At 41.4% G+C, this 24,533-nt stretch overlaps 1 protein-coding gene across 4 annotated transcripts in view; it reads left to right on the forward strand.

Annotated features, from left to right (window-relative positions):
* Positions 1-24,533, forward strand: part of csmd2 (CUB and Sushi multiple domains 2) — a 126,895-nt gene that overhangs the window by 34,636 nt on the left and 67,726 nt on the right. For all 4 annotated transcript variants that reach the window (XM_088364401.1, XM_088364402.1, XM_088364403.1 and 1 more), the window contains exons 6-39: positions 2,878-2,990; positions 3,787-3,864; positions 3,986-4,073; positions 4,143-4,267; positions 5,611-5,732; positions 5,800-5,903; positions 6,387-6,499; positions 6,912-7,094; positions 7,668-7,858; positions 7,918-8,053; positions 9,208-9,402; positions 9,528-9,666; positions 10,350-10,537; positions 10,841-11,029; positions 11,108-11,224; positions 11,450-11,665; positions 11,734-11,922; positions 12,109-12,278; positions 12,398-12,554; positions 12,634-12,825; positions 13,331-13,457; positions 16,257-16,459; positions 16,582-16,773; positions 16,878-17,016; positions 17,088-17,275; positions 19,041-19,235; positions 19,505-19,621; positions 20,599-20,712; positions 21,905-22,000; positions 22,080-22,283; positions 22,785-22,909; positions 23,931-24,027; positions 24,177-24,281; positions 24,357-24,475. In XM_088364401.1, the coding sequence (XP_088220527.1) occupies positions 2,878-2,990; positions 3,787-3,864; positions 3,986-4,073; positions 4,143-4,267; positions 5,611-5,732; positions 5,800-5,903; positions 6,387-6,499; positions 6,912-7,094; positions 7,668-7,858; positions 7,918-8,053; positions 9,208-9,402; positions 9,528-9,666; positions 10,350-10,537; positions 10,841-11,029; positions 11,108-11,224; positions 11,450-11,665; positions 11,734-11,922; positions 12,109-12,278; positions 12,398-12,554; positions 12,634-12,825; positions 13,331-13,457; positions 16,257-16,459; positions 16,582-16,773; positions 16,878-17,016; positions 17,088-17,275; positions 19,041-19,235; positions 19,505-19,621; positions 20,599-20,712; positions 21,905-22,000; positions 22,080-22,283; positions 22,785-22,909; positions 23,931-24,027; positions 24,177-24,281; positions 24,357-24,475 (5,026 nt within the window). The remainder of the gene's footprint in view (positions 1-2,877; positions 2,991-3,786; positions 3,865-3,985; positions 4,074-4,142; positions 4,268-5,610; positions 5,733-5,799; positions 5,904-6,386; positions 6,500-6,911; positions 7,095-7,667; positions 7,859-7,917; positions 8,054-9,207; positions 9,403-9,527; positions 9,667-10,349; positions 10,538-10,840; positions 11,030-11,107; positions 11,225-11,449; positions 11,666-11,733; positions 11,923-12,108; positions 12,279-12,397; positions 12,555-12,633; positions 12,826-13,330; positions 13,458-16,256; positions 16,460-16,581; positions 16,774-16,877; positions 17,017-17,087; positions 17,276-19,040; positions 19,236-19,504; positions 19,622-20,598; positions 20,713-21,904; positions 22,001-22,079; positions 22,284-22,784; positions 22,910-23,930; positions 24,028-24,176; positions 24,282-24,356; positions 24,476-24,533) is intronic.

Below are 24,533 nucleotides of genomic sequence, written 5' to 3' on the forward strand. Positions count from 1 at the left end.
TAAAAGAACAATTGTGCAGAGCAACCTCTTCCAAGCATACCCAAAGAGGAGAAGTGTATAAAACTCAAGCATGCATAATACGCAGTCTTGCAAACTTTATTGGCTTTTAGATGCCAACCGGGCTGAAACATGTCATGGACTGCTTGATAACACCCTAAAATTTTTGTAACCCAAGTCATTAATCTTACTGGTGGCGAAATCAATTGCCGATTAAGTGGCATTGAAACCTCGACATGCATGAATTGAGATGCTCGGGGTTTATGTTTCTGCGCTACACATAGAAATTTATTTATTCCACCATCTTGGGGTTTTTATTCCCAATGCGCTGTCCAGCATATATTTAACTTTAAATTCATGTGACATATTTAAGGCAGAGCAGATAGAAAAGAAAGAGTGTTGCCCTCCCTGGAAGGAAATTTCTTTCAATCAGTGTCCATATTATATGTTCAGTGAAAGCAGAAAATTAGACCAGAAGAGGAACACAGGAATCCCTCTGAAGATTTAACAAGACACCCTGCTGGGACCAGAAGTCCGCTTTTAAATTATACAAAAGCTACTGAAATAGAAGAACGGCTATTCTATTTCATTCCGACCAAGGGAGATGTAAGAAACGAGAACATGTTGGCATGATGAAGTTCCAATGTGCCTTATATGAAACAATACTACCTCGGGGCTTCGCTGCAAACTTTATCGGTTGATGGCTTTTGTTTACCACGATCAAGAACTGATTGGCGGTTCAGTTGAAAGTTAAAACCTCGAGTGTATAGTGCATTTCCGCGACATCTCAAGGTCACAGCCAACACGCTAAAACCGCCACCCCAGACTTTCACACTGATTACTTTCACTGAAGGGATTTTGTGTGACTATCAGTGGCATACGGCCATTCCAGCGTGTCCGCATCCGCGATACTTCATCTGGATTAGCCTGTCCTGCGCTATAATACACATCATTAAAATGCTTAAAGTTTTGCTTTAAAGTCACTGTGACCCCTATTCCGCTACACACACTTGCATACTGAGCAGACATCTGATTGATCTTCCAAAGTAGCTGCAATTATAAGCGACGTCCAGCCCGGGAACGGTCCCTCGACTTAACTAACCATGGCAACTCCCACATGTGAACAGGTTCATTAGATCCAGTCATGCCCCTAAGATTTAACACGTTTGATCATGCTGTGGAACCAGTCACCTCTGACACCTAAACTCCACCCACTGCTTAGTTTGATGGCCGAGAATAGAGAACAGATGATGCAAAAATAACGCCACGTGAAAATTTGGACTGCATGAAAATGATTAGATCTATTTTTAACTGCCGTATTTTCCGCACTATAAGGCGCACCGGATTATAAGGCGCACCTTCAATAAATGGTCCATTTTAAAACTTTGTCCATATATAAGGCGCACCGGATTATAAGACGCACCTTCAATGAATGGCCCATTACAAAACTTTGTCCATATATAAGATATATACATTTGGCCCGTGGGCCGGACTTTGGACACGCCTGCTGTAGTGGCTCAATATTGGTCCATATATAAGGCGCACCTGATTATAAGGCGCACTGTTGGCTTTTGAGAAAACCGGAGGTTTTTAGGTGTGCCTTATCGTGCGGAAAATACGGTACCAACCCTTATCGAACCCAATCAAACTCACAGAAAATGAACTATACTTCTGAAAGCACCCTTAGCGTGTCACGTCCCATAATGGCGTAATATCCACCTTCAATCAAAAAACATCCTCGTCTTTCACCTTGCTCTGGACCAAAACATGTTTTATTGGACTAGAAATCATTAAAGAAGTCTCAGACACTGGAGCTCCGGGACCAAGCAAAAGAAAACTGATTTAGCGCCGTGCTCTCAAGACAATAATAAACTAATACAGGGAAGGTTCAATGGAACCATAGAAAGCACAAAGAAGCACGCCATCCTTCAGAAGACCTCCAACAGTCTGCTCCACACTAACTGCACAGCTCCCTGTAGTCCCCTTCATTTCCACACTTATATGTTACATGGGAAAAAAAAAAGTGGCGCAATCTGGGAAGAAACTGCCAAATTTGTTAGGTGTTATGATGGGATGAACACTTTGTTAGATACTTTATTGTTACTGCCACATTTTATGAGTTGCACAGCCTTGTTGTCACCTGAGTCTTAGGCTTTTTTTATTTGTCAGACTCTATTTCAGTTATTTTGTGCTCAAACTGCCGTGAGAGACAAATCAATGCGTTCGTTCCTTCTTATGATATTTCATTTTTATATAATATTATATTGCTAGCTGTTAGTGATCTGTGGGGATCATTTAAAGCTAGTGAGTACTGTGATCATGATCTGACTCTTTTCTATTCTCCTTGGCGATATAGCACACACCCCGAACAAATATGGCCGTTCATATCAGTATTGCATCATCTATCAAGTCCACTGTCGTATGATGCATACATCTGATTTTCAATTTTATCATGCATAAATGAATACAAAAAACTAAAATGTATTATATAAAATATATTATATATTATATAAATAATATATATTATGAATAGATATATTAAAATAAATATATAAAATAAATAAATAAAAATTTCAATTTCACTATGGATAAATAAATCAAAAAAATTAAATATATTAAATAAAATAAATTATGATTAAATATATTACAACAAATAATAAATAAATAAATAAATGATACAACTTGAAAGAGTCTACCAAGATTTCCCGAAGCACTTAAGCACTTGTGATTTTGTTGCTGTGTCTGTGAGCACCGGGTCTTTTATTTAAGTGCATTCGGGTGCGCAAGATGTGCTAACTAATCCGTTTGTGGCGTGCTTAAAAAGCTCTCAACATAATACTCAAAGGTACTCAGCTCCGTTCTTTTTCGATGTACTTACAGGTTCACTGGCCCGAACCTCCCCTCTCCCATTATTAGCAGCAAGAACTGGCTTCGTCTGCATTTTACATCGGACGGCAACCACAAACTGAAAGGTTTCAGCGCTCAATACCAAGGTAGGATAATGTGACTCGCATCAAAATGTCCACATGTAGATTTTGATGAGCAATTTAAGATTTTTGGACTCTTTGTGCCTGCAAGAGCAAAATCTTAACCTATGAACTTGTGTCAAAAGATAATTCATAATATACGAGGGCGACAGATCTGCTGAGCGCACTCATGTTCCCAAGGAAATAAAATATTAATGACCTTACTTTTCATTTTGTCCTACTCTCAAGAAGACACTGAACAGAGACGATGATGTCAAGGCCAGTGGAGAAAAACCTGATGGAAAAAATTTTTGCTTTAATTTTCAGTGAAAATGAGCAAAAAAGATTTTTTTTTCAATGTGTGCTTGTCATACTGATTTTTAATCTGCTTTTCATTCTAAATCCTGTTTTCCATTTCAACGTGTGCACAATAGATTTCATTATTATTTCTATTTTTAACTTTATATGTTCTGTACATTGCACAAACACGGATGCGAATGCCCAAATACCATCCTTCCATTTCTCAATGTTTGCACTCATTATGTCTCTCTTTTACGGTTCCGCATTTTACGAGACTCGTAGCAGTGCACGTTTCATGAAGACACTGTCTTTATTCTCTTTTTCTGTCAGCGTCATCAGAAAAGCACACACTTTAAATGTCAAGAACTGACAAAGTCATCAAACTGAATTAGCAGGAAAAAAGAACTGAGTTTGATGAAGGTTTTTGAAATTCCTCTGCAAATATTCATTGACAGACGATGAGCATTTGATATCGGAGCTAATTTAAACAGATTTAAACTTTTTTTTTTCTTCCCCTCTACAGTGAAGAAGATGACTGAGCTGAAGTCTCGGGGTGTCAAGATGTTACCGAGCAAAGACAACTATCACAAGATCTCAGTCTGTAAGTTTTTCCACTAAAATATTTTTTTTTTAAAAATAATATAATAAAAAATACAAAATAATATTAATAATAATAATAATAATAGAAAAAATAAAGACATATTTTTGTGTTTCCCCCCCAGTGTCTCAAATGGGTGTGGCACAAGGACACAACATGTGTCCCGACCCCGGCGTCCCAGATCGAGGCAAAAGAAAAGGCTCTGATTTTAGGTAAGTTTAAAAACCGTGTTGAATATTCAAATAGGAATATATCACCTGAATGTACGTCATCTGCCGCAGGCGAGGTGCCACCGTGCATTTCTCCTGCGACGAGGGTTATGAGCTGCAGGGCTCCAAGAGCATCAGTTGCCTGCGAGTAACTGACAGCTACGTGGGCTGGAGTGACGAGCGGCCCATCTGTAGAGGCAAGTGTCTGGAGAACTGGAGGTCACCACAATATGTTCCATGTTTTACGTCATTTGCTTACTGACATTGCATCATTTCTCTTTTTTTGCCATGTATTATTTTTATAAGGGTCATCAAAGTCAGAGCAAATATTATTAATTGCTTTGTAGCGGCTTTACTAAGTGTTTTACCCGGATTGGTTCAAGTCCTTTTAAATAATTTTCGGCACTTTAAAGGTACCCACGCACACACTTGCCTTGGAGCACTCATTGAAATTCTGCGTTAATTTGAAAGGATGTTTAACAGCTCCGCTATGCAGATCCCCGCAGGCCTTGATAACAAAAGTCACATTGTCCTTTGAAGGATTGGCTGCTTCAAAGTTTTCACTCCCTCTGCACTGAGGAGCCACATTGTTGTCCTAACAGATTGCTTTGTTGTGTACACATTAGTTAGGCTTTCTTATGATTGCGTATCACTGGCTTGCATATACACAAATGTCAAAGCTCCCCTTTGGATGTGCCGATTTTCTAAAGCTGGAAATTTGGCCGCTGCAATGCTCACAAATTTTATTATTATTAAATATTATTTAGGAGTTTACGGAGCCAAATAAATACAAAATAATAAAAAATAGGTCTGTGTCGGACTTAAAATGACTTTACTCCCAGACAACATTATGTGTCAGCTGCAGTTAGATCTTATCTGCTGAACAAATATTTTTATGTAAGATCCTCTTACAAGTCATTATATACAAAGAACCTGAAGCTTTTCTTTTTTTTTTTTCCTAAAGCTGCAAGTATTGTATATTGAGTATATTGAGCTGGATTATCTGTGGTGCAAAACCTTGAAGCTCCATTTTCGAAACGTCACTGTGAAGGGAAGCATCTTACTTGTGTCTGACATTATAAATGGAAGTCTCTGCGCTTTCACATAGTTTTATTTCCTCAAAGTTACGATCGTAATCATAAATCACAGTGGACACTTTGGCACGGCTTCAAGGATTTTAAGACAAGACACAGAAAGACAAAAAATAGGTTACAGATTTTGTCCATGCTGCAATTAATATCAGTATGAACAGGGGAAAAAATATATACGATTAAGAATGAACCCTCGAGGAAGTCCATATGCAGCTGATTTAACTCAACGAAGAGAACCAGATAATGATGTACTAATACGATTGTAAGGATCTAAGGAATCCAATTTCGAAATGTGCCTTCTAGGCCTCATCACCAACGAATCAGCCAAAGGCTTTTATGATTAACTTTATCTGGGCTGCGCTTGGGTCAAGAAGTATGGGAGTCTAAAATTTCTAATCTAGTGCTGATCATTGCAGTTTCCTCGGTGATAATAATCTGTATTATTTTAGCCCCGATGTGTGGAGGTCAATTAAAAGGACCGAGCGGTGTCATGACGTCACCAAATTATCCGGTCCAATACGACAACAATGCTAACTGCACTTGGATCATCACTGCGACAGATACGTCTAAGGTAGGAGTCAATCGAAATAAATCGTCCAGCGTTTATTATTTAATTTATTCTCATTGATGTTGTCTAGGTGATCAAGCTGACCTTTGAGGACTTTGACCTGGAGCGAGGCTATGACACGCTGACAGTAGGGGATGGCGATGTGGTGGGGGACCAGAAGACCATCTTTCATGTGTGAGTATCGACTCTGACCCATTTTGACTTCTCTCTGCGTGTTCCTAAACAACTTTGTTGGATTCTGCAATCCGTCGTTTCTATTATTATTTGCAGCATTTTCATTTTGGCAAAAATGATTCCCTCTATCCCCTTTTCAAACACTGCAATGACGCATGTGTGGCATTGTGTATCGTCCAAAAAAAAAATCCATTTAGGAGATATCATATTGGAAATTGCACGTAACCGCCATTATACAGCACCTTTTTTATATTCTGACTAGCTTCCAATTGCCATCGCTGAATTTGGAACCCTTAATTACTTGCTTTTCATGTTGGCATTCCTACCTAATTAGAATTGAATGAAATTACTATTCAGATTGGGGCAAATTACTTCGGAGCCACTGACTGATTTCCCACTCACTAAGCCTCAACTATTTTATTTTCTCTTTCTTACTTTATAATGTCAGATAATGAAGAAAATTTAATAAAACGTTTTTATTAGTCTGTCAGGTACCACCACTCCGGATCTGGTGGTCAGTACCAGTCATCAGATGTGGCTGAATTTCAAAACTGATGATACCAGCGGATCTCTGGGCTTCAAGGTTTCTTACGAAGGTAAGTGCTGCTTGAAAGGTTCTTGCAATATCGGCATTGTCAAGTGTTCATTGTTTGATGCAAATGAAGCTAAATGGCTTATTTTGACGACCCGCTGAAGGGTGATCAAGGTCAAGTTATGCAAGTTTTTCAAGTGTCTGCTGCTTTCTGAATAAATTTTTACCTTACCCCGCATTGCAAGACGTCTCCCTGGCCCAAAGATGTTTGTTTTCCATCAGTAAAAATAACCCAGAAAGTGGAACAGTATGCAGAAGGCAAATGTAATTAAAACAATGAGTTCTGCTTAATGAAGGAGAAGATATGCTTTGAATTCTTTCAACTCGCAAGTCTAATTTGCATCCTGAAACCCTCTCAAAATAATTTACCCCAAAAAACCCATTTCATCACTTTTTTTTTTTTTTGTCTCCACCAGAAATTGACCAAGGCAGCTGCGGTGACCCCGGTATCCCCGCTTACGGTAAACGCGAGGGGACAGGTTTTCGTCACGGCGACAGGCTGTACTTTGAATGCTTGCCTGCTTTTGAGCTGGTGGGAAAGAAGAACATCACCTGCCAGAAGAACAACCAGTGGTCGGCCAAGAAACCCAGCTGCGTTTGTAAGTTCGTGTTTTCGCATGAACACAATGAATTTGTCCACATTAATATGCATGACGCTTGTGGATGAGCGCTGGCTTGTTGCATAATAAATGGTCGGATTAGCTCGGCAGTTCTCAGCAATGTGAATTTTCCAACAAAACGTTGCTTCCCAATTATTGCAAAGACAAATGGGGGAAGTCAAGGGAAAGGGAACAAAGGTAAATAATTCCAATTGCTGTATCACTCATAGTCTGGAGATAAACATTTAATTTGGGGAAATAAACACAAATTATACACACAGAAATGACAGTGTTGATTAAAATTAGCTTCAGCAAAATCTTGTTTACTGACTGAATTTGAGTTTTGGAAATAACACAAATGAACACTGACGGATTGTCATCTTCACCAGTGCTGTTGCTATTTTAAGCAACCCACTGTTGGCATTTCTGCCATGAAATATTCGCTACAGAGCTTAGCTAATGCTGTTTCTCAGGCAACGTGGCTTGAATTTTTTCCAAGCTACTACCAAGACATGCTCTTGATGAACCCGACGTCGCCAGTGCTAAAAGTTTCTGTCTCGTTCCTCTTTGCAGTTTCCTGTTTCTTCAACTTCACCACACCCTCGGGAGTCCTTCTATCCCCAAACTACCCGCAAGAGTACGGCAACAACATGCATTGTGTTTGGCTGATCATAACCAACCCGGAGAGTCGAATCAATTTGGCTTTCAACGACCTCAGCATGGAGAAACAATTCGACTTCCTCTCTATTAAAGATGGCGGAAAGGTACTTTGATTCTTCATTCAAAACTTTTCATCATTCTGATCATCTTTGTCTTTTGCCAGGCTGAGTCTCCAATTCTGGGCACCTTCTCGGGCGACGTTCTGCCACCTCCAATAACCACCAGTGCCCACGTCGCCCGGCTAGAGTTCTTGACCGACCACACGTATACCAACCGAGGCTTTAACATCACTTTTACGAGTAAGCTGATCAAAGCCTCGCTGGAATTTTAATATTCAAGATACTTGTCAATGCATATGCAAATGAAGCTCATAAATCAAGTGAGCTAACAATGAGTCACCCATATCTGCAAAACTCCTCTACCTCTGCGGCAAAGCTTTCACACACTGCAAGTGACTCCAAGAAAATGACTAACTCGCTGTCTTTTTTGTCTATATAGAGGCTTGACGTCGAAATAAATCTAGAACAAAGACAAAGCCGACAAACATTGCAGCAGCGCTCATTATGTTCTATTCTGGGCTGCTGCTGACTTGGTAGGAAATATCCAGATGGTTTTGGCAAACCTGTTAGCAGGATATACTCTACTGTAGTCTTTTTTTTTTTTTTTTTGCAGGATTGTTCCAGCTGTTGCATACGCACAAGTGTGTAATTCATTGGAATTATTTGAATTTTATTATTTATTATTTCATTATTTATATATTTTATTTTATCGGAATATTATGGAATTATTTAAATTTGAATTTTTGAACATAAAACCTCAGAATTATTTTGCTTTAAACTTAATTCACTTCATTTTTTGTTCGATAGTGTGTATGTCAATTTAACAATTCAAAGCCATATTCTCAAAAACAATTTAAAACGTATTCTGACCTTAACAAAGACACAAAGCAACACGAATCCCCTTTTCGCAGAAAGGGACTCCCCAATGGAATTGTGAAAAGCACATGGCGGCTCATGAATTATAATGAGAAAGTTGTACGAGGTGAATATATAACGAATACAGCCCGCTGACAGGAGCTGTCAATTGAAGGTTTCCGTTGAGTTCTAGAGGACAATGTCATCTGACGACAGGACAGTTTTTTTTCCCGCCCATCATTCACGTTAATTAAGGAAACGCCAAACTGCATGGCGGCCATTTTGGCTGTGTTAATAAATAACAGCATGATGGATGATGTGTGGCTCACACTTTGTTTGGGTTCAATGGATCCATGTGGGGATTCATCAACACCTAGCTGTGAAGTAAGTGTGAAAGTAGTGCAGGTGGATGTCTCGCCTTTGTTCCGGGGTTTTGACTCAAATATCTAAACCTCACAACAAGCAAATGAGACTTTTGCAAGATTCAAATACTCAGTGAAGGTCTGTTGTGCCTAAAACTCTTCTGGATTTTATTACAGCATTTCGCCACAATGAGTGCCCCGACCCGGGAGTCCCAGTTAACGGGAAACGCTTTGGTGAAAGTCTTCAGCTGGGAAGTTCCATCACATTCCTTTGCGAGGAGGGATTTGTTAAAACCCACGGCTCGCAAACTATATCATGCATCCTCAAGGATGGCAACGTGGTTTGGGACAATGCTGTTCCCAGATGTGAAGGTGAGAAATAGACATATGTTCCTTTTGGAAATACGGTTCATCTTAAGGTGACCAATTTGCATTTGCAGTAAAAGAAATGAGATGAAGCTCATTCCCATCTCCTGTCTTGTCTTTTGTTCTTGTAGCCCCCTGCGGAGGAGAGTTGAAGGCTCCCACTGGGATCATTCTCTCCCCCGGCTGGCCAGAACTCTATAAGGAGGCTCTTAACTGTGAATGGATCATTGAAGCTCCTCCAGGCTACCCCATCAAGATCATATTTGACAAGTCAGTCATACAAATGTTGCCATGTCATCTTTTTTTTTTTTTTGAGTGATCTAGTATTGTGTAAAACCCCCCACACCCCGCCCCCACCCCACCCGCCGCCACTCAATGACATATTTTATTGAATAACTCCTCATAAGTATTTGATCCCTTTATATGATACTCAATCCCTGAGGGATCTCCACATTCTTGCACCAACAGGAATCGGCGTGCACGCATGCAAGTTGTTAGGCGGGCATTTTCTATGCAAGTATCTGTCAGGGGACATTGTGAAGATGGGGGGGGGGTCTAATCTACTGTGATGGTTGTGTGCAAGAGTGAGAGACAGCGAGAAAGCGAGAGAGGGAGTTGTCGGATCAAACGCAACATTAGCGTTTTACCGAGGCTCATCCTCGTGTCCTCATCTCGTGCCTTGATAGCGCGGCATGAAAAATGAATCCAACATAAATGTTTGTTCGTCTATCATTTTTATGTCACATCAATAAAATATCACAAAACACTTCATTTAGATAACACAGCTCCGAGTCACTGCAATTTATTCGGGTCTTTTGAAGATGAAGTGCCTTGACTTGAAAAAAAGTCAGAGACACAATGGGAATGTGGAGACGCAGGGAAACATACCAAATGCGTGCAATGAATCTGGAAAAAGAATTCAGATATTTAAAAATGTTTTTCCTCATCTTCAGGTTCCGCACTGAGGTCAACTATGATGTCCTAGAGGTCCGCGATGGCCGCTTTCCTTCTTCACCCCTGATTGGAAGTTACCAAGGCACTCAAGTTCCTCAGTTCCTCATCAGCACCTCCAGCTTCTTGTATCTCCTCTTCTCCACCGACAAAAGTCACTCCGACATCGGTTTCCGAATACGCTACGAAAGTAAGCCCTAGTAAATTGAAATCGGCTCCCTGAGATCATCTTGTTGGTCTCCCAGTAATTTTCCCTTTGCAGTTCTTCTGTAGGTAAATCTTTGCAAAGTATGAATAATTTATGCCCACTCATGTGGAAACATTGCAGAGTGGAAAAAGAAGACTAAAACTTCTCATCCGTTTGTCGAAAAAGGATGCTACGCTAAATAATTAATTGGGACTGCTTTAAAAAAAAAATCGTGCCGCATTTAAATATTCTGTGTCCCTCGATTGACCGAATTCAGAAAATTGTTTTGCACGTGATATTTTTTAGCTTTGCAGCTGCAGTCAGATCACTGCGTGGACCCGGGTATACCCGTCAACGGACTCCGCCACGGAAATGACTTCTACGTGGGAGCTCTGGTGACATTTAGCTGTGACGCCGGCTATACGCTCAGCGATCCGGAGCCTCTGGAATGTGAACCCAATTTCCAGTGGAGCCGCCCACTGCCTAGCTGTGATGGTACGGTCCAAAATGTTGACCCACAATTTACTCACCAGGGAATCAACTTGTTTTATTTTATTCTTATTTTGACACCAGCACTTTGCGGAGGTTACATCCAGGGCAACTTTGGTACCATCCTTTCTCCGGGCTTCCCTGATTTTTACCCGCACAATCTCAACTGCACTTGGATAATCGAGACCTCCCACGGCAAAGGTGAGCAGATGAAATCTGTCGACAGTCGGAATCCATTACAATGTCATCTCGCTTCCATCTTAAGTGGCCTTTATGTGTTGCTGAACAAGCTGTCATGTAAGAGGAGCACTGATAGGCGAGCCTAAGGCGACAACGCCGGCGGAATAGCATGACCATTAAACTGACTTTTTTTTTTCTTTTATATAAACTAAATGAACATCACTTTTTACTTCTTGTGCCTTGAAGGTGTCCAGTTTAACTTCCACACGTTCCATCTGGAGAGCCCTCACGACCATTTATTGGTGACAGAGAACAGTAGCTTCTCGCAGCCTCTTTGGAGATTGACAGGCTCAACGTTGCCTCCACCTCTCAGCGCCGGACTTTTTGGGAACTACACGGCTCAGATTCGCTTCCTCTCGGACTTCTCCGTTTCGTACGAGGGGTTCAACATCACATTCTCTGGTGAGTTTTGTTACACTAATCAGCAGATGTGATATCTTCCTTGTAGTAATATTTGTGTTTTTTTCCAGAATATGATCTGGAACCCTGTGAAGATCCAGGAATCCCGCCTTACAGTACCAGAAAGGGTCTCCAGTATGGAGTGGGTGACGCCCTCATCTTTTCCTGTTTCCCGGGTTACAGACTGGAGGGTCCAGCAAGAGTGGTGTGCTTAGGGGGTCGGAGGCGGGTCTGGAGCTCCCCTCTGCCAAGGTGTGTTGGTAGGTGGTCACAAACTTTATTTTAGATCTCCCTTACATCTGCATGCCAACAATGTGACTCCACACAATCCGTGCATTGAGTTACAATCATATAGCGATTGACATCTTCTCTGCTCTCTCCCCCCCCCCCCTACTCTTCTCTTGCGCTGTCCTGTCCGTCTCCCCGTTGCCTCTCTTTCTCTCTAGCTGAATGCGGCTCCTCCGTGACTGGCATGCAAGGGGTGCTTCTCTCCCCCAACTACCCCGGTTACTACGGCAACAACCACGAGTGCATCTACTCCATCCAGACGCAACCGGGGAAAGGTATCCAGCTTCGAGCGCGAGACTTCCGACTCGAGGAGGACGATAAACTCAAAGTGAGACATGAACCCCCCCCACCCTTCTTTGTGTATTTCCAGCTATGTTAGCGAGGTCAGCATGCTCACTGTTGATCATCTTAATAAAGCTCCCCTCCTTCATTATTTTTTTTATACAGGTGTTTGATGGCAGCAGTAATTCGGCTCGTCTGCTCGGAGTGTTTACGGGCAATGAAATGCTTGACACAACCTTGAACTCCACCTCGAGCTCCATGTGGTTGGAGTTCATCACCAATGCAGATAACACCAGCAAAGGCTTTGAGCTACACTTCACCAGTGAGCAACAATCTGAGGATAAGGCGCAATTTTAAGTGCACCTTTAAGAAACCACAATCCTTGTTTGAATTCTTCACAGGCTTTGAGCTGGTGAAATGTGAAGATCCCGGCGTCCCCCAATTTGGCTACAAGCGAGAAGACAAGGGTCATTTTGCAGGGAGCACCGTGTCGTATAGCTGCGACCCTGGCTACACTCTAAAAGGCCCCGAGGTCCTCACTTGCCTGAGGGGGGAGAGGAGGGCGTGGGACAGCCCCTTGCCACTTTGTATCGGTGAGTCGGATCGGTCCCGCTCGAGAATGTTTGGCTTTATTTGCTAATATGCACAGCTGGTGATCCTCAGGCAAACGTCTGGTCATAATTTCATGGTCGAGGTTATAAAATGCCGGATATTCGGTGTTTGTACCCTCTGGCTCTGGAGTGAAGTGCATGCAGTGAAAATCCATTTTCATTTATTTTGGTTCATTCATTCATTCATTGTGATGTTGCTAATGTTTTTCCATTTCTCTAAATCTCTGATGTTTCTTTACCTTTATTCTTATTTTAGCTTCACTCTCAGGGCTCTTTAATGTCGTCTTTGTGTCTCACTCATTGTTGTATGTCGGCACAATTTTCCTGTCCGTAATTGTTATAATTCTTCCGTTGCCATTTGTGCTTGGTAAGGAGCTATTATGCTCTCAGCAAAATAGCACTTGTATTCCTCTTGTCTGATGAGATGGCACGGAAAATCTGAAGAAACTACTTGCAATTTCAAATATATATATTTTTCTTTCTCTAGCTGAATGTGGGGGGACGATTAAGGACGAGGCCACCGGTCGGATCCTGTCTCCAGGTTACCCAGCCCCGTATGAACACAACCTGCACTGCGTGTGGACTATCGAGGCCGCTCCAGGAAGCACCATTAGGTTTGAACAATGCTCCTTTGGTGGACTCGCTACTTGTTTGATTACATTCTTGGCTTTTGTTCAATGTACTTCCATTTGTGCTGTGGTACACACACATCACTCACACCCGCTGTTATCAATCACCGGCGAGCTGATATTGGCTTGTCGTTGACTTCCTTCTAGGTGGAAGAATTGCCACATTGAATTTGCTTGTCTTAGGAAGAAAAAAAGAAATTAAATATATATATATATATATATACACACGTATATATAGGACTGTCTCAGAAAATTTGAATATTGTGATAAAGTATTTTATTTTCTGTAATGCAATCAAAAAAAACAAAAATGTCATACATTCTGGATTCATTACAAATACACTGAAATATTGCAAGCCTTTTATTAATTTAATTTTTGTTTTTTAATTGCATTACAGAAAATAAAGAACTGGATCACGATATTCTAATTTTCTGAGACAGTCCTGTATATATACTATATATATATATTTACATTACATATATAAGCATATTTTGCACATCTTTTTCGTGAAGGTTCATTAGTGAGTTTGCCGCCTCTAATTCCCTGGCATCCCCCCCGTCATACATACTTGGCCTCCTCCACATACTGCACATGCCTTTGATCGTGCAGAATTTATTATTGAGAAAAATATGCAATGCATTTGTCAAAGTGTTTCTCACGCAGCAAATGACTGAAGGTAGCATGAAAGGAAAACATTTTTGTTTATAAAGAAAGAAGAAATTGGCATTGAGTGGCATGCCCTCTCAAGCAATAAAAAAATTCCAACACCTTTCGAAAAAAAAAAGTTCACATAAAACGTCAAGGTGAGTAAATCAATGAAATTAATACAAAAATGTCACTCCCCACAGACTTTGCGATTGCAGCTTGACTATTTTGTATTCACAGCGCTCGCCAATTCTCTCTCTGTTGCTCTCATATGAATACAAAACAGTAAAAGAAGAATCAAAAGGGAGCCAATAAATTGCATCCTCGCCTCTCTCTCTTCTCCTTAGTGCAAACACATGACACTTGATTGACCCGTTTTATCCAATTAAGCGGTGGACAAGAGTTGACGAATAAAACCGCACGCTATAAAGGCTTCATTATCCAACTTTCTATTATTGTGCAATTTGCACACTGGATGAGCAATCCTTTTCCTTGAAGAAATATGTTGCCTTTCTTCCAAGCACATCCAATTACGTGTGTCCAGAGCAAACATTTACACTAAATTGGACTCTAACGCATCCTTACCCAGTTAGTACAAATATGACTCCAAAAAGCCCAGCACACTTTTTCTCTCTCGTCATAGCAAAGCGCCCCAAGGTGTTTTTCTATATCACATCTTACTTTTTTGGAGAACCACTCAAGCAGAACAAATTACATGGGAGAAGAACCTGTTTTCATCTTTGACTGATGAAGAGACATTTAGTAAACAGAGCCTTGATGTAATTAAAAGAGAAATGATGCAATCCCGCTACTCTTAATTTCACACTTTTGGATTAGCCTATAAAATATTTAATTGATTTTATTTCCCTTTAAATCAGAGGTGTCACCTCATATTATATACAGTAGAAGCTACAAAACAAACTGACAAATAACTCGTTTTCAAATCAGACGAGTAAAAACTGGTCAAATATTAAAAAAAAAAAAGTGAAGAGAATTTGCAATTCTAATAATGACATAAATTTGATGCACGATTTGTCTTCGCGGGCCACATAAAATAATGTGGTGGGCCGTATCTGGGCCCCCGGACCTTGAGTTTGACACCTGTGCTTTAAATGCTCCCCATTAATGTCCATTGGCGTGAATATGCGTTTTGTTCCCAACTTGACAAATGCGGCACATATTGGCCTTCACCGAGCATTGCGGAGTAGCCGCTGGCTGCCGCCCGTGCCTCACGCTTTGTGCAAATCGGATTCTGACACCAATTATGCTAACACGGCGGGAAGTTGTTTCTAAACGTCAACATATCAGCGGGTTGCTGGTTCTCCTATGCATCAGCTCAGCCTCGGCATTGCTTGCGTGTCGATGTATGTGTTGTTGGATTTCGAAGTAGCACTCCAAATAGCTTGTGTCCACTATTCCCTCGATAAAAATGACCCAATGTTTACATAATAGTCTTGAACTACTCCAAATGCATCTTCATGAAGAAGAACAAAAAGTGCTGATTCAACTATATCTGCGACATTCAAGCGAGATGCCGCATTAGAGCAGTTGAGGGAACGTTGTGTCATCTTGACTGGCATTTCATTTCCATCTACCAGCCAAGCTCAACATAATTTGCCTGCACCTCCTCATCTTATCCCAGGACAGCTCCTTTTTTTTATTTAATGTTTATTGATTTATTTTGAAAGGGAATGAGTCAGCACAGTTGGGATTATTATCAAGACTGACATGCTGTATAGATAAAAAAAAAGTTTTATTCTTAAGTAAATGACAGCTAGTACGTGTGAAATATTTTCTCATACATGTTCAAGACTGCAAGAAAAATCACTGTGCTGTGACTGGCCTACTTTTGTAATACGTTCACATCTTGGATGATAGCCGTCTTTGGTGAAAGTGAAGAGTCCAAATTTTGACAACATCTTTTTTATGTAGAGGCTGAAAATTAAATGCTGCGACTGAAGTAGCTTCTTGACTGACACTGCAAAACATCCACTGAGTGCTTCGCGTCTGGTGTCTGTGATTATATTTAAAAATCACATTTGTCCCTCTCTTTGATTCCTGCCCTTCTCTTTTAAAGGTTATTTTAAACCACCTTTTTTATGCTGTGATTCATCTTAATGTGTCTTTCTCTTCCGCTAGTCTCCATTTCCTGGTTTTCCACACCGAAGAGATCCACGACGTGCTTCGGATCTGGGATGGGCCCCAGGACGGAGGGGTTCTGCTGAGGGAGTTGAGCGGCTCGGCATTACCGCCAGATGCTCATAGCACTTTTAATACCATCAGTCTCCAATTCACCACCGACTTCTTCACGAGCAAACAAGGCTTTGCTCTGCAGTTCTCTGGTGAGGATCGTGACATTCATGGTGATGATGAAAGAGGAGGATTTGGATCAGACTCCCTACTGGTTAACATTTTTATAGCAATGATGCTTTCATCTCACTGAGGTTCCTTTTTACTTCTTCAGTCTCTACCGCCACCTCATGCAATGACCCGGGCATGCCGACTAATGGAACCCGCAGCGGTGACAGTAGGGAACCAGGAGACCATGTGGTTTTCCAGTGTGACCCCGGCTATATCCTGAAGGGTGCCAACAGAATCATCTGCACTGAAATCAGTGGCCGCTATTTCTGGCAACCAGACCCTCCGACTTGTAACGGTATTAAACTCTTCAAGCATGAAAAGTGACCTGTGGCTTATAATGCCGAAGGAGTATGATTAGTCTGATTTGTGTTTGACCTAATTGTTTGAATTTCTTCAAAGCGCCATGCGGAGGCAACCTGAGTGGTCCAAGCGGGCTCATCCTTTCCCCGGATTATCCGGAACCGTACCCTCATGGGAGGGAGTGCGACTGGACTGTTACCGTCACGGAGGACTATGTCATCGCCCTCAGCTTCAACCAGTAAGATTAATTGACTGTCTAGATTGAGATACTTTAAAGCACATGATCATAATATTCTTTCATTCTAACAGTTTCAGTTTGGAGCCCAGTTATGACTTCTTGCATATCTACGATGGGCCAGATTCCCTCAGCCCTTTGCTGGGAAGCTTTTACGGCACGGACGTTCCCGAGCGAATCGAGAGCAGCTCCAACATGCTTTTCTTGGCCTTCCGCAGCGATGCCTCCCTCAGCAGCAATGGATTTGTGCTTCAGTACACAGGTTTGCACTTTGTGTACATTGTTTCTTCTCACTTCCTTTTTGGTCTGTTGAGTGGAGTGAGTGGGATTCCTCGGAAGGAATTATTGATCATTACCTACCTTGGAGGCTGACTAAATCGATGGATTGAGAAGACAAAAAGTTGGCTGCGGGTAGTGCTTAAGCTCTTTTTTTTTAATTTGTTTTTCCTCTAACGGAGCACATAAGAATTGCCTCTTTCGGATCAGGTGACACAGTGAGTCATAAGGCACGGACAATCTGGTCAGGCAGGTGGACCCAGTATGAAGCCCATAAAAAAAATCTTGTTTCCACAGTAGGAAAGCATAAGGAGATAAGTTATGAATTAGCTTCCTAGTTTTAAGCAAACAGAAAAGGTCAGGTCGGGGTATTTGGACAGCTAGCAAGCTAACAAGCAGTTAGTGTTTGGTCAAGGTGTTGTTAAAAATTGCAAAATCTGCCTGAGGTGCTGTCATTCTGTTTATCACGCATTTTTTTTTTTTTTTTCTGATGGGGCACTTCGGGGAAATCTATGTAGGAAAAATGCTTCCGTGTTTGGATGACATTGGAATAACGCACACTGACATCAACAGACATACACCAAAACAAGCATCTTCACTCCTGGCGCTTGTCTCATCCATTGCCTTCCTTCACTCTTGGGCTCATTCTCATTTCATCTCACATCACATCACAAGAAAATATTTTGTTTAGTTGGTTGTAAGAAAAGATCTCATCCATTTTTTTCTTGCATGTCTCAGGAAAATGTTTGCTTGGGTTAGTACGTAACTACAACTCTTAGATTTACAAATATAATCATAATCAATCATGGCATTTACTTTAGGGACAATCTGAAAATTACACGTTAGTACCGTATTTTCCGCACTATAAGGCACACCGGATTATAAGGCTCACCTTCAATGGATGGCACATTTTAAAATATTGTCCATATATAAGGCACACCTTCAATAAATGGCCCATTTTAAAACTTTGTCCATATATAAGATATATACATTTTTGTCCCGCAGGCCGGACTTTGGACACGCCTGCTGTAGTGGCTAAATATTGGTCCATACAAAAGGCGCACCTGATTATAAGGCGCACTGTCGGGTTTTGAGAAAATTGGAGGTTTTTAGGTGCGCCTTATAGTGCAGAAAATACGGTATATGGTTGACATAATTCTATATTGATTTAATGAATCGAAACATCGTAGTCCATGGCAGGTGCCGGTGGAATAAGAGGAAATTGCTAGAGAAGCCCTGCTAAGATGGAGACAACCCATGCCAGGGCCTCAGGCATAATTTGCTGAGATGTATTAGTCAGATATGGAAGTAAACTTAATTATGCAGAGCTGACTTCTGGCTTCTCACTTGGATCTCCTTCACCTGAGAACAGATTGAGCAGTAAGTCTTTTTCACACCCTTATAAGTGGTGACATTGTTGGGAATGTTTGTGGATATTGTCTTCTCGACTCAAATGCACAACAAAGATGTGCGGGAGAGAAGCTGTTGTGTGACTCAGCAGACCTTGGGCCTGACCAGTGCCATTTTCAATCAGCTTACTGTCTATCTCCAAAGGCATACACATACCTTCAGCGGTAATAGAGGAGACGGCTTTGTCAAAGGCCAAAAGACAGCCGCTGAGATATAAAAATGGAAAAGTAATAGAAGAAAGGGAACATGTGTAGGGGCTAAAAAAAAAAAGGAATAAGTCCAATCTTTTCCATTTACCCTATGTGTTCGACATGGCTGATTTTTCATCGTGTTCTACACAGAGAACCCGAGGGAGTCTTGCTTCGAGCCGGGTGCGGTACGCAACGGGTCGCGGGTGGGAACCGAACTCAAGCTGGGCTCCGTCGTAAACTACCGCTGCGACAGTGGCTACACGCTAGAGGGAGAACAAACCCTCACATGCATCATGGGACCAGATGGCAAGCCAAGCTGGAACGAACCCAAACCCATCTGCACTGGTAAACACTGACATCTGGAGACAGTCCGTGGCACACACACACACGCACACACTCCTTACTAATTCGTATAGATTTATCTCATGTAAACATTCACTTAAGACGATGTTTTTTTCACTCGGGCAATTTTTACACTTAAAGCCAAATCAGATAAGAAAAAGTCATTCATGATGGGCAAGCAAAAGGAAATTAATCAAACCTAACAAATTGTCTTTTATTCTGTGCTTACCATTTCATCATTGTTGATCTTTATCAAATTCTTCTGGCTTTAGCACTTTGTGGTGGACAGTATTCTGGTTTGGAAGGAGTGGTCCTGTCTCCTGGTTACCCTGGCAACTACAGCAGTGCAAGGATATGTCTTTACTCGGTGGTTGTTCCTCAAGATTATGGTAAGATCATTTCTATCATGTTGTCAAAGTCAAAGTCAAAGTCAAAGTCAGCTTTATTGTCAATTTCTCCACATGCCAAAGACACACAAAGAAACCGAAATTTCGTTCCCCCCTATCCCACGGTGACAAGACATGGCTCACAACAGACAAACAGTAAACAAGTATAACAAAAGCGTGCTGAATAAATAATGAATAAATAACACAACAATAAATAAATAAATAATTAATTAAGAGGAGCGTAAAAACGCGTACAGCAGACATTCCCGAAAATAGCGCAACAGTGCCGCACGCTACGCAGAAGGGGGTAGCGAGTTCAGGGCCCTAACAGCCTGGAGAAAGAAGCTGTTGGCGAGTCTGGTGGTGCGGGAGCGCAGGCTCCTGTACCTCTTCCCAGAGGGCAGAAGGTCAAACAAGGAGTGAGCCGGGTGACTCACATCTCTGGCAATCGAGGTTGCCTTGCGGGCGAGATGGGAGGTGTAAATGTCCTTCAGGGAGGGATGTTGTGGCACTTGTCACTCACTTCAGCATTGTCATCTTCCTAGGAAATGATTCCAAGACCTAAGAATAATTGTTACTGCTATTCATTGGGGGATTTTTAAAAAATGTAGTCAGAGATGATTTGGTTTAATCCATTGACGATCATTTAATGGGGTCTGCTGAAGCACGATTATTTCGGTCCGGTAATAGATGAAAGGCACTGACCTCTGGCGCCCTTTCATTCTTTCCTGCAGTTTCCTATATCCTTTTTGTTCTTGTAAAGCCGACACAGATTAGATCTGATAAGTTAAATATGTTCCAACAGGTTTAAAGGATGAAGGCGACGTTACATAGATATACTCGCTGTCATTGTCAGAAAACCTTTAATCTACTGACAAATCACTGAACCGAGCCTTTTTAATATTCCCTTTGGTCACACCAAACTTGTGGATTTAAATTATGTATACTTCTAATTCTGCCATCTGTATATTTTTCTCTAGTGGTCTTCAGCCAGTTTGCATTCTTCCAGACAGCCTTGAACGATGTCGTGGAGGTTTTCGACGGGCCGACGCAGTCTTCTCGTGTTCTTAGCTCCTTGTCTGGAGCGCACACAGGTAGCGTATGTAAATCATGACAGCATTCTTGCAATTAACTACCCAGCATGCCCCTGGGGTCTCAACTGTGGCACCCGAGTCGTCATGACTCATGACACTCGAGAATATATACGGCTGGAGTTCTCTTATGATGCAACTGATGTACAGGAACAGATATATTAAACACAGACTACAATGACAGGCATGGGTTTTGGGAGATACACAGACGCACACATAGCGTGATGTTTCCTCAGGGGGTTAAGCATGTCTGCCTCCCCACTGCAGTGTGACAGCAAGCAGACACGGTGTAATGAGATCCTCCGCTGAGAGGCAGTCGGCAGCTTGAGCACCAAAGACTGAGAGGCACTGATACTCCAGCATGATAGCATGTTCTCGCATCTCTGTGAGAAACATCGCAGGGATTTACCGTATTTTCCGGACTATGAGGCACACCTTCAATGAATGGCCCATTTTAAAACGTTGTCCTTATATAAGGCGCACCGGACTATAAGGCGCAACATTAATGTATCATGTCAGATTTTTAATCCAAATCAAATCATTCTCCATTTTATCTTTTTTATTTCAACTTCAGACGCAGAAAATTACTTTATAATCACAAAATGATGATCCATAGTCTTTTTGATTCATGATTCATAGTCTTCAGCGGGCCACTTATGATTGATTTCATGACAAAATGCATCGGGCCAGTTTAAATTTAGGAATTTGGTCCATAGATAAGGCGCACCAGACTATAAGGCGGCTTTTGAGAAAATTTTAGATTTTTAGGTACGCCTTATAGTCCGGAAAATACGGTAATTAAGATGCGGGGTGGGGGGGAAAATTGTCAAATTGTAACACTTTTGAATCATTGTTACGATTCATTTCTGCTCTTAACTTGATGACAATTGATTGAGCGCGTTCTAGTTCACTCTAGATTTTGGTCTTCTTGTGAGCCATGGCTCAGGTGCTGACATTCAAAGCTCTCCTGAATGTGTTGAATGTCCTTTAAATAATGTCGACATGGCCCAAAGCCTTGCACGGTATCGGTGATAAAGCCGAGCCTGAATTGCATTCTGTATTTCACACTCAACCGAGTGAAACCGGGAGAGATGAGAATGTGCGGCACTCACGCATATACACTATGCACCGAGGGCACTTAGTTTATAACATTGCAAATTGTTTTTTTTTTTTTTTGGTTCACTCCCTATCTTAGGCGAGTCTTTGCCGTTGGCGACATCCAACCAAATCCTGATACGCTTCACCTCGAAAGGTCAATCCAGCTCGAGGGGATTCCACCTGGTCTACCAAGGTGAGCGAGTGTATATGAAATAGTGTTTCTTTCAAATGACACCGGTAATCTTTAACGTGCCTTCTTTTGCTCGACAAAGCCGTGCCACGCACCAGCGCAACCCAGTGCAGCTCGGTCCCCGAGCCCCGGAATGGCAGACGAATGGGCAATAATTTTGCTGTTGGCGCTGTGATTCGCTTTGAATGCAGCCCAGGTTATGTGCTCGAGGGATCGGCCGCCATTGAATGTTTGACAGTGCCCAACGCGCTGGCACAGTGGAACAGCTCCATCCCTAGCTGCATAGGTAGGACATGGATCTTGTACACACACAAGCATTGCCTGTAAATCCAATATCAATCCATCCAGCATGCTGGCAGGCAGTTTATAAGTAAACCTCAGCAGAAAAAAAAAATATGGAGGAGTCCACATGCTCAAAAACACGCCATCCCACAAACACACACAAACAGGAAGCTGTAACAGATGCCCTGACCAGATGTTTGTTTGATGACTGTTTTTTTTTTTTTTGCTTCAGTGAAACAGTGTGATGTGATTCAATAATTCTGCAAGTATCACTTAAAATTAGATATTGTGCATTTTCTGGATTGTAATATGTACTGTATTTTCTGGACTGTGCGCTTTATAATCCGGAAAATACGGTACTTAAAAATCCACCATGCGCCATAAAATAAGGTGCACTGTATATATGGATGTCAAATTAAATTTGAATAAAATTTGAAAATCACCTTGATGCTTCCTCCATCAGGAAATTGCCCAAAGTAGAGCTCTCTTCTGCTTTCTTCTGCAGTTCCATGTGGAGCTAATCTTACCCATCGTACCGGGACTATTTTATCACCCGGGTTTCCTGAGCCTTACCTCAACAGCCTCAACTGTGTCTGGAAGATTACCGTTCCTGAGGGATCAGGAATTCAGGTTTGATTTCTATTTTTATTCGGAGCTAAGGGTCATGAAAAGAAAAAAAGATTGGAAAAAAAAAATTCGCTAACCTTCAGGAAGAGGAAATAAATGTGGATAAGATTTAGACTTGGTTTTACAAAATTTCAATAAATGGGCAGACAACAGCCCAAGCACGGTAATATGTAATTAGCTGACTAAGCACTAATTAACAGCTAATTAACACAATTACAATTGCAGTTCTATATGCAAAGGAGGAGAACTCGAACTCGAAACAGGCTGATTTTGCAAATAGTCGTACCGAATTGGATTAGAATGCACCTGTGATAAATGTATCTTCACGTTTCTCCTCACTTAGTCGTCTTTGCCAGAGTTTGTCGCATCGTCCGCTGGGGTTTTGCCAGATGGAAAGTTTCGTGCCATACAGTTTAGCTGCTGGAGCTAATGACCTCAGTGCTGTCCCTTAGCTATTAGCTCCTGCCACCCCACCTGAATATCTGTGGGTCAGAAATATGACACAACAGCCTTAATATCAATGTAGTACACACATCAGTTGTGTGTTTGTGTGTGTATTTCCTTTCCATCCACAGGCCTCCATTTCTGCTTTGAAAAGGCGATGTGCCAATTTATTGGGTTTGCTATTATGTCTCATGTAATCCTCTCTTCTGTTATATTCCCGAGTCATTGTCCCCGTTTCCATTGTCTCAGTCACGTTTTTCATGTCTTACGGAGAAACACAAAAAGGCACGTTTTCATTTGTGTATCCGCACAACACAATAGGGCTGATGCAAGAGTCATGTATTGAGTCAGACATTTAGAAAGTGTGTCTATGCTACTTAAAGTTAAGTTTGTCAAACAAAAGAACCATTGAACCAACAAGCCGTATTTTTATGATTATAATCCACTCTTAAAATATTTTATTTTTCTAAAAAAGAAAAAAGAAATGTTGCTGGACTAGTTTAATTTCTTTAATGTATTTAAAAAATAAATTAATAACTTTTTAAAAAGACAAAATGCATTTCAACTCTACTTTTTTCAGATCCAGGTCATCAGTTTTGTCACAGAACAGAACTGGGACTCATTGGAGGTGTTTGATGGAGGAGACAACACTGACACCTTGCTTGGAAGTTTCTCAGGTATGACTTGCATTGATTTTTCGGTTTTGTGTTGATCGTTAAATGCGACACATAATTTTCCTTTTTTTTTGTAATTAACTCGAGCACTTAGTCATGGTCAACCTAAGAGATAAGATCCCTAAATACGTGCAATTTATTTTCTCCCCAAGGCACGACAGTTCCAGCCCTCCTCAACAGCACTTCCAACCAGCTATACCTCCATTTTTTCTCCGATATTAGCGTCTCTGCTGCCGGATTCCGTCTGGAATACAAAAGTAAGTTAAAAATATCGACAAGAGTACAAAATTTTATTAACGCTGAAATAATTTTTTTATCTTTCATCCCTTCAGCCGTGTCACTGACCAACTGCCCTGAACCGATCATTCCGATGAACGCCAATAAAATCGGGGAGCGTCTTCAAATGAACAACGTGGTGTCTTTTCAGTGTGAACCCGGATACACGCTGCAGGTAAAATCACTAATCACGGTTAAAACCCATAAATTTCCCAAAATCCAGTTTAAGGTAA

The sequence above is a fragment of the Syngnathus floridae genome, chromosome 21 (assembly GCF_059516105.1).
Source record: "Syngnathus floridae isolate MCC-2025c chromosome 21, RoL_Sflo_1.0, whole genome shotgun sequence".
Taxonomy (NCBI): Eukaryota; Metazoa; Chordata; class Actinopteri; order Syngnathiformes; family Syngnathidae; genus Syngnathus; species Syngnathus floridae.